General features: G+C 53.4%; 1 protein-coding gene across 1 annotated transcript; it reads left to right on the forward strand.

Annotated features, from left to right (window-relative positions):
- The first annotated feature begins 4,549 nt into the window (after nt 1-4,549).
- Nucleotides 4,550-8,960, forward strand: LOC135374819 (uncharacterized). The gene is made up of 2 exons (XM_064607747.1): nt 4,550-4,620; nt 5,631-8,960. The coding sequence occupies exon 2, from the start codon at nt 6,097-6,099 to the stop codon at nt 7,312-7,314; it is 1,218 nt and encodes a 405-aa protein (XP_064463817.1). The 5' UTR covers nt 4,550-4,620; nt 5,631-6,096; the 3' UTR covers nt 7,315-8,960.
- The last annotated feature ends 852 nt before the right edge of the window (nt 8,961-9,812 follow it).

The raw sequence follows: 9,812 nt of genomic DNA on the forward strand, positions 1-9,812 counted from the left end.
CCTTCTACAGTCGCAGCTGGCAGCAGTAGACGGCCGTCCGCTCAGTGTTCCAGAAGTACTTGAGGCCTGGCATCGCAGTGTCAGACACCGTTTGTTCTCCGCCGTAGTTAAAATTTTACGAGATACTGATGTAGACACAAAGTTTTGAGCCTATGAGTGTTTTGTGGGTTTTGCTGTTCGACTGTTCGCGTGTTTGTGTGTTCTGTGACAACTCAGTGTCTGTTTGCGATTGCTTTCTGTCGGAATCACCACCACCACTAACATCGCCATCATCATCATCATCATCTTCATTGGCACCATCATTGCAGGAGTTTTTCCACCAAAGTAACTGGTGCAAGTGATGAGGAGTTGCGGGCCTCGCACTAGTGAAGCCAAAATCTCCATTTTATTTTTTCTTAAGAATTCAGGGAAGGGTAACGGACGTATTTTCGTTACCATTTCCATTTACGTTGCTGCTGTACTTTCGTATCCGTTATCCATTTCGGATATCAGCCTCTAAATTTCGTTTCCGTTACTTTTCGGTTACTGTTTCCGGTAATGGAAAGGCTGTTTCGGAGCTGCGTGAGGACAGCCAGTCCGGCTCTCTCAGCAGCCTGTTTTGCCCAAGTGCTGCTTCGGTGTCATGCGTACACACGACACAAGTAATTTTACGTCGATGGGATGCGCACATTTTGCAAGATTTGTTTTTTAATGTAGGAACATGTCTTCAGTCTTCAATCACTCTGAGTCCAACAACTCAAGATGGGCCTAACTTTCATCCAATGTCGCATTCATAAGCGGACGCTCTCAGTAGTAAATAATACTGCCATAGCCACGGTGAAGTGAAAAAAGTAAAAATCAAATAACTAAAAATCGTAGGCTCATCCTCGTGCTATGGTGGAGTATAGTCATATGTTGATGTCATGGAGTTATGAGGACTGGGACGAGGTAAGCGAGGGATGCACCCACGAGATCCAATATTGCGCTTTGTTTCCATGCTCACGTGTCGTATTTAGAGCATTACAGGGAATGGAGTCATCAAAATACAAAAATTAAATGAAAAGTCACTAAAATGTCATCGCACAACAGGAATAGCCATTACCCGAATTCAATACCACCCAGTTCGCTCTCGGCCCTTGTCGAGTGAGGACGTGTTTTGGGACTCTCCTAACCTCGAGTTAGCGCCTCCCAGCCTAAACAGCCCTTTTCAGGGCTAAGTGCCTAGTTCACCAATTTTTTGTTTTTTATTTTTCTTTTACAGGTATGAGCCTCGAGACGGATCCCGCCATGCTGCTAACGCCGGCGACCCCGTCGCGGGACCAAGTGGCAGCGAGGAGCCCCCCGTCCACGCCAGCGAAACGTCCAAGGCTAGTCTCTTCTTCTTCTTCTACCAATGAGATAATGGCCGTGAGTCTCTCCTGACGACGTTTCACTCCAGGTCCCGCAGCACGAGCGTCGCCAGTCGCGTGCACGACGAAGAGAACGACGACGACGACGGATTCGTCACGGTCGTCCACAAGAAGACAAGAAAGGCCGGGATCCCAGTCGTCCTCACGCCCGTGGACCCCAAGGTAAGTCTGCTTAATGTTGACCCCAATCTTATTGCTGCCCAGGTCCTAAAATCCACCCAAGAGCGTGTGAGGAACCACCGCTTCTCGCGGAACGGAAGCGTGACTGTGACGGTCGCGTCCCTCCAAGCTGCCAAGGCCCTCCTCGGCGTCACGTGCCTCGGAACCATCGCCGTCACCACCCGGATCCCGGAGTCCTACGCCAGGAACCTGGGGAAGATCGTCGGCGTGAACCCCAGCTACACAAACGCCCAGCTGCTGGAATACCTGCGACCCTTCGGAGTCATCGACACCCGCCGCCAGGTACGGTTCAGCCCGAACCCGGGCGGCACAACCAGAACCCAGGAAACGTCCAGCGTCGTCGTCGCCTTCAAGAGCGACGTCGCCATTCCAGAGGAAGTACCACTGGGATTCAACAAGTTCGAGGTAAGTGAGTACTTTCACCCATCCGGTGTTATCGTTGCCAGGGCTTTGGGTACGTCCCCAAGTACTGCCGTCGGTCGGAGGGCTGCCGTGCCTGTGCCGGGAACCACGCCTTCAAAGGCTGCACGACGCGGAAGGAGATCTGGTGCGCCAACTGGAGCGGCCCACACAAAGCCAGCTTCGGAGGATGCCCCAAGATGAAGGCCGCCATCGCAGTTGTGAACACCGACGCCTGCGAGGCTCGTCCATCCCGGAGTGGCCTCATCAACCCCGCCGTCGTCAGACCAACGCGCCCAGCACCCGTCCGCAGCGCCCAGGCCTTCCCAGAACTGCCGAAGCCAGCGGCCCCTGCCAAGAAGCCTGCTACAGTCAAAGCGGCCCCAGGTAAGGGTTATATTATTATATACACTAATGCTACCCCCAGTGTTTGGGATCTGCCCAGGGACCCCGCCCCGACCCAGAGACAGCCGCAGGCCGCCGCCGACAGAGCCCCTCGGACGACGCCGGCCCCTCCCAAGCCTGTTGCCCAGGAAGCTGCTGCCAAGCCGGCCCCTGCACCTCCTCAGGGTACCCAGCTGGTGATGATGTTGGTCCCCCTGCTCATCGCAGCCTTCCGTGCCATGCTGGCTGCGATCCTAGCTGCCAGCAACATCCCAGAAGTCCAGGCCTTCAAGGTAATGGAACCAATGGTTGCCAGTCTGCTTTCTACTTTCAGTTGTGGACACTAAGCCCCACCGAAGCCAACAACCCACCGCACCCGCCTTCTCTCGCGTCCTGCAATGGAATTGCGCTGAACTGCGACCCAGGCTGGCCGAGCTCAACCAACGCCTCACCAAGACCTGCTACAGCGTCATCTGCCTCCAGGAATGCAACATCCCCGACACAATGGGGCTACCAGGCTTCTTCGTGTACACCTCTCCCAGCATACCACACTTCAGTCACGGCGCACAGTAGTCTTCGTCGCAAGGCACCTGGCCTAAACTCAACTTCCCGCAGACCAGCTGTCGTCAGCCGTGGCCGAAGTTACAGCTGCAAAGGTAATTTTTGGAAAGGACGAACTCACTGTCGCCTCTGTTTACTTCCGTGCCAGCTCAGCGGTTACGGTGGACCAGATACCTGACGATTTCCTGCAACAAGTGCAATCCTCCCTGCCAGACCCTCTGCTTCTCTGTGGAGACCTCAACGCGCACCATCCGCTCTGGGGTTCCTGCGACGCTGACCGCCGTGGCCTACGCCTAGTGCAGTCCCAGGAGGATTGCAGTCTGCTCGTCGCAAACACAGGTGAGATAGCCTTTTACAGGCCACTAGTATCCAGTGCTATCGACGTCACCCTGCACACCCCGGACGTTCCTGCACACTGGGAAGTCGGAATGGACAGCTGGGGCGGCGACCACTTCCCGATCGACGTGACCCTGACCAGAAGCACCGGGCCCCGAAGCGCCGCACCACCATCGTCGTGTGGGGCTCCTTCCGAGCCTGCCTGGGCGGAACTCCAGCCTCCCAGGACATCTGCGAACACACCAGGACAGCCCTGGCTGCCGCAACCAAGTCCGGGACAGCGCAGCAACCGGCCGGAAACCTGACCTGAAGTACTTCCGTCTGTGTGCTACGAGGCGCCGCGCACAGAGGTCACTGCTTCGGAACCACTCCCCCAGGCGTCTGACGGCATACCGAGGAGTTTCCGCCGCCCTGCGCAGATATGCGGTCACACTGCAGCGCTCCCAATGGAAGCAGTTCTCAGCCTCCCTGACCAGCGGCACATCGGCCCGGAAACTCTGGTCTGTCATCAACGCCCTGGGGGGGGGGGGGGAGGAAGGCGAACCCCTTCAGCTCCATGGCTCTAGCCAAAGGAGTCTCCCTGGAGGAGCAGGCTGAGGACTTCGCCGACCTATTCGGCGCGGGGAGGGACGTCCCTTCCACGGCGGCGCCTCCAGCATCCCCCACGGACCTGGACAACCCCTTTACGGCCGGAGAACAGCGCTTCGCCTTGGACCACCTGAAGGCCAAGTCAGCCCCTGGGATGGACGGACTCACCTACGAGTGCCTGCGGAACCTACCTGACAAGACAACCTCACGGCTCCTGGATGCCATCAACCAGTACTGGGACCAGGGCACGCCACCACCATCCTGGAGAGAGAGCGTTATCGTGCCGATATTGAAGCAAGGGAAGGCCCCTGGCGAACTGAGCTCCTATCGGCCGATATCGCTCACATCATGTTTGGCTAAGTTGACAGAGCGGTTGCTACACCGCCGCATTACATGGCTACTTGATTCCAAGTCCTTTTTTGCCCCCTGTATGACAGGTTTTCGACGCAACCTTTGCTGCCAGGACTCTGTGCTGGACCTGGTCTCGGACGTGGACGACGCCGTCCAACGCAAGTGCTGAACGGCAGCGGTGTTCTTCGACATCAAGGCCGCCTTTGACAGCGTCCCCATCAACACCGTCATGGACTCCCTCGTCGACCCTGGAATCGGAGGCAAGGCAGCTGTCTTCATTCACGCTTTGCTTTCCGACCGTTCTTTCACGGTCCGACTGGGATCGACGCTGAGCTCCCCACGTCCCCCAGAACCTCGGTCTACCTCAAGGCAGTATCCTGAGCCCCCTGCTCTTCAACCTCGTCATGGCTGGAGTCCCCAAGGCCAGTCTTGGGTAGTAATTAAGTTACTTTTAACTTGTAACTGTAACTAGTTACTTTTTGGGGTAACTAGTTACAGTAACTAGTTACATTTCCAGAGAAGTAGCTTTTAACTGTAACTAGTTACTATTTATGTGAAAGTAACTGCAAAATGTAACTAGTTACTCGAATAAATGTCGTTCCTTTTTATTTCTTTACTCTACCTTCCCCTACTTCCCCCTAACAGTGTCTTCCTTCCTTTTCTCGGTAATCGGTATGTGCCCCCCTGCCTTGGGATCTTGACCAAGCAGGGAATTCCAGCTTTGCGAACAGAAATTAGTTGAAGTTAGTGACCCTCAACGGTCGGAGTGAGTCATATATGAGTAATAGTGTCACTGCCCTAGTATGCCTTCTGTGGTTATGGACAAGGGAATGATTATGTACAAATAGAAACTTCCCGGTCAGCTCACTTGTGCTCCGACGAGTGCAATGGCTAATCCTGCTGCGGTTGCTGCTACCGTAAGGTTCCGTGGCCGCTCTATGAAGCAACCTTCGAGTTTTTATCACGGAAGGACGAGAATAATAAAGTGCAAGCTATGGAATAAGACGTACTCGGCAAACAGGACGTCAACTTCAAACCCGAAAAAGCATCTTGAGGCGTGTTCCTTGTTCTAGTGTATGTCTCTCTCTCTCTACACGCTAAGAAACGCGTGCGTGTCACCGTGCTCTTCTTTTTCACAGCGATGCGCCAGGTCGCATGCACATGTCGTATTTTTCCGTCTGGGATAACCACGTATTAACTTATACTGCTTCTGGTTAAGTGCAAGACAACTTTTATTGCACTTCAGTAAATATAAATAATTGTATGTTTTTAACAGTTGTATCACCCTCTCATGGTCATTTTTATAAAAAGTAACTGTAATGTAACTAAGTTACTTTCTCTCAGTAACTGTAACTAGTTACTCGACCAAGAAAGTAACTATAACTGTAACTTAGTTACAATTTTTGGTAGATAAACTGTAACTGTAACTCAGTTACTTTTTAGAAGTAACTTACCCAAGACTGCCCAAGGCCCTACCAGCAACAACACCTCAACTCCAACTACAACTCTCCATCTACGCGGACGACATCTGCCTGTGGACCAACGGCAAGGACCCCTGGAAAGTGAGGGACACCATCCAAAAGGGCGTGGATGCTACGAGCGACTACATCCGTGGCCTCCGACTCACCCCGTCAGCCGAAAAGACCAGGGTCATGCTGCTTGGTTCCGCGGCAAACTGGTGTACCCTGCCTGAGCCGATCCTGATGGAAAATACACCACTGGGACAGGTACGTGTCCACCGTTTTCTCACAGTAACCTTGGATTACAGGTCTTCCTGGGTGGCACTCGCAAGGACCTCCAGACCAGATGCAAGACAACCCTGAACGTGACCAAGCGACTCAGCTGACGGCACTCCGGCTGCCCCCAGAGGACCCTCCTGACCATCCACAACGCCACCACAGCCGCTCGGATGCTGTTTGAAATCCCCTACGCCACGCCCAGCAGAACAGCGCTGGAATCCCTGGAACTGCTCCACTGTCGCGGATTGAAGCTGGCTCTCAGACTCCCACCTGGAGCGCGGAACGTCGCCGTGTACGCCGAGGCTGCCGCTCTCCCTCTCCAACTTCGAGCCACCCAACACCTGCTGAACCAGCTCACCAGACTGAACAGGACAACAACCGGAAGGGCGCTACTGCAGCGTCTAAGGGACCGACAACGGAGCTGTTTTTCATTTACACTTTTCACGCAGGACCAGCTGTACCAGCCCATCCCACCAGTCCCCAGCCCAGATGCTCCATGGAGGCGCCTCGGGACCGCCATCCACACAACACTGCCAGGCCTGCCATGGAAAAAGGACATACCGGATGCGGTAGCACAGTTCCTGGCCGCCGAGCGCCTTCATGAGAGCTACCAGGACTACCTGCAAGTGTACACGGACGCCGCAGTCGACCCTGGACGACGCGCCTGCGCCCTGGCCTGCCAGATCCCAGCAACACAGTTCTCCTGGGCCGAAGGATTGTTCGGATCCCTCTCCTCCACGGAAGCAGAACTCCTGGCGATCACGGAAGCCCTGGACATCATCGCCAAGACGAGCGCCACCAAAGCGGTTATCCTCACGGACACCCGCGGGGCTCTGTCGAGGCTCATGAACAGTTATGAACACTGCCCTCTCTCTTTCAGTGCACACCAAAAGCTGCAACACCCCCTGACGTCCGGCCACCGCATCGCACTACAGTGGATACCATCCCACAAAGGCATCCCCGGCAACGAGATGACAGACTCCCTGAGCAAGCAGGAAACCACCAAGGCCCTGGTTCACCAGACTCCATCCACCACCAGCCAAGCTAAGAAGAGCATCGCCCTCCACGTGCGCAACTTCCTCCCGGACAAGCCCACGGCGGAAGGGACAGCACCCCCACCCTGCATCACAGCCGGCTTAACCAGGGACGAGGCATCGCTGCTGCTGAGGCTCCGAACGTCGTGTGCCTTCACCCGGGCGTACGGCTTCACGATCGGCCAGGTCGACGACCCACGCTGCGGAACCTGCGGTGTCCAGGAGAGTGTTGCTCACCTAAGCCACAGCCTGTTTAACCTGATCTACCCCATGGGCCCACGACACCACCGCCGACGTATCCAGAGGGAGCTGCTGCAGTTCCTGAGTTCTACCGGCCTGGACACCCACCTGTAGCTGCCACCCTCCGGACTTCCACAGCCTGACGCTGCCTAGGGCAGCGTAGGACCCCAGGACCTGCCTGGACACCAAGAGCCACCCCTGACCCACCCAGACCCCTAGGACCACTTCTCGAGCTGCCGTCGCCACCCTCCACTGCCTGATGTCACCCACGGCAGCGTAGGACCCCTTAGGACCTGCCCGGACCGCGAGAGCAAGGACCCCGAGAGCCTCCCTGACTCACCCAGACCTCCAAAACCACCCCAGCACCCTTGCCACCCCGACCACCCCTGACTGATTCCTTCTCTTCTCTCTCTTTCGCTCCCTCCTCTCCCACCCCTTTCCCAGCGGGTGAAACTTGCCGTCGGTATTGACAGGCAGACCCTCCCCGTTTTCTCTTTTCTCTCTACGCCACTCCACTCCAATACCGGACGATAATTTTCGTTTCCATTTCTGTTTTCGGTAATGGAGGACCGTGGCATGCGTTGCCGTATCGTTGCCAACTCCAATTTCGGTAATATACCCTTTCTGTTTCCGTTACCATTACCGTTACCCTTCCCTGCTTAAAATCAAAATCAAAATCAACCCCATCCACTCATCGCCGTAGCTGAGTGGTATACTGCGATTCTAAAGATGTCCTGCAATGTAATGAACATATGGGTCTTCGTGTATCACTGGCCCCGGTGGTTACAGAAATCCTCCAGGCAATGAGCCGTCTACGGACATATGGGGTTCACGAAGTATTCTTACAGTGGGTTCCTGGACTGTTGCATCCACGGGAATGAAGAAGCGGACAGGCCTGCGGTGTAGTCACGAATGGGTCCCGGTCGACAATATCAATATTATCCTCTCCAAAAGAGATAGAAGAACGTACCTTGACGGTACCCATCTACAATGGTGTCAAGATGTCCCATCAAGTACCCTAATGAGAGAAGTGGATCCCGGTTCGTTTTTCAACCCAATCGGCTGCCTTGCAACTTTTCGTCGGTTATACACAGGGTTCGTCTCGGTGTGGCCTTCACCCCACATTTTAAACACAGGCTTGGTCGCTCCGACATCATGCTATGCCCGGTGTGTGCCGTGCTGGCAGGTATCAAGCACGTGACCTCGGACTGTGTCCTGTTCAGGAACCAAAACGCTAACGGCACGAACGTAGTGACATGAAGCACATCACTGCCGCTCCGTTCACACTGGCAAGTCCTCGGACCCTGGACCAACATCCTACAACATCGCAGCGCTCTGCAGATTATCCTGGATTTCCTGCAAGACACAGGTCTCCTTTATATCCTTTAGTGCGCCCCTCCAAATTCTGTGCCTCTCGTGTCTTCCTTCATTTACGGGGTCTTTACGGATATACTGATGCAGCTTTACTACGATCTTTCTTCCATCGTCACCTGATTGTCATGTTATGTTTCATACAGTCCCGTCGGTATTGGGGTAGTGGGCCACAACTCACGTGGCGAATTTTCCCATTCATCATCATATTTGTTGTTGTTGCTTGAGCAATTAAGCTTCCCATAATCACTTGTCGTTATTCAAATGTCAAGCAAAATTCATCTCAAGATCCACAGTTAGCAGTGCGATGCTCTTCGTAAACTACGAAATTCCTAGTGTGCACAGCATGAACAAGTTTCGCTTTCCAGCGGTGAATCACCCCATGTCATAGTCACGATTTATTTGTTGTTGTTGTTGTTGTGAAGTTTGAGTAAGCAACGCCGAAAATAAAATTGTGAAATCCTTGTTTATGCAACGTAGCAGGGTTAGCAATCATTAAATTCCATGTAACAAATTAGTGATAACACGCCTTTTTCCATGGTTCCGCTGAGTGCTTTGGTGAGCGCAACTTTGCCCTGTCATGGCAGTCCGTTGGCGAACTGTTTTCCATCGAAGCATTATAAAAAAATGAAAGTATCGGCCTGATGAGCAAACCCGTCCCCCCCCCCCTACGAACCTTTCCTTTCTTTTTTCTTTCTTAATAAACATATACCCCCTCCCCCCCCCCCCGCTCTACCTTGCACTAACAGCAAAAATCAGAATATATGATGCTGCGGGTGTGAGATCCTTGGTTACTAGCGCACTCATTTCATTATGCAAAGCAATCATTCTTTCGCTCACTGCAACACTAGTCAGCAAGCCTCCCTGCGAGACAAATTTAAATGTTCGCAAATGCGTAATACATGAAAGGAATATTCTGGTATTCAAGAGCGGTGATACCTAATTGTAAACGAGAACAGTGAATACCAGGAATGTCCCTCGTATTCGTTCTTCACTAAGCATGACAAGTGAAGGAATATGTGAAGACAAAAACATATCATAACAGAAACAATCCATTGAGTGCTAGCTGCAATGTTATAACCCTTTGCGCCACACTGCAAAAAGCACAGCACACATTGTACACACTGTACGCAGCGTTATGGGTACACCACATATACATAGAAAAATAATAACTATGTCCGATGTATGGTTCAACAAAGTATGAACCGCAGGAAGTCTATTAGGTAACACAGTCTTTGTCG

Source organism: Ornithodoros turicata, unplaced genomic scaffold, assembly GCF_037126465.1.
Source record: "Ornithodoros turicata isolate Travis unplaced genomic scaffold, ASM3712646v1 ctg00000746.1, whole genome shotgun sequence".
NCBI lineage: Eukaryota > Metazoa > Arthropoda > Arachnida > Ixodida > Argasidae > Ornithodoros > Ornithodoros turicata.

Excerpts from the sequence above, each read along its gene's own strand:
- LOC135374819 (XM_064607747.1), top strand. The coding sequence starts at position 6,097 with ATGCTGTTTGAAATCCCCTACGCCACGCCCAGCAGAACAGCGCTGGAA.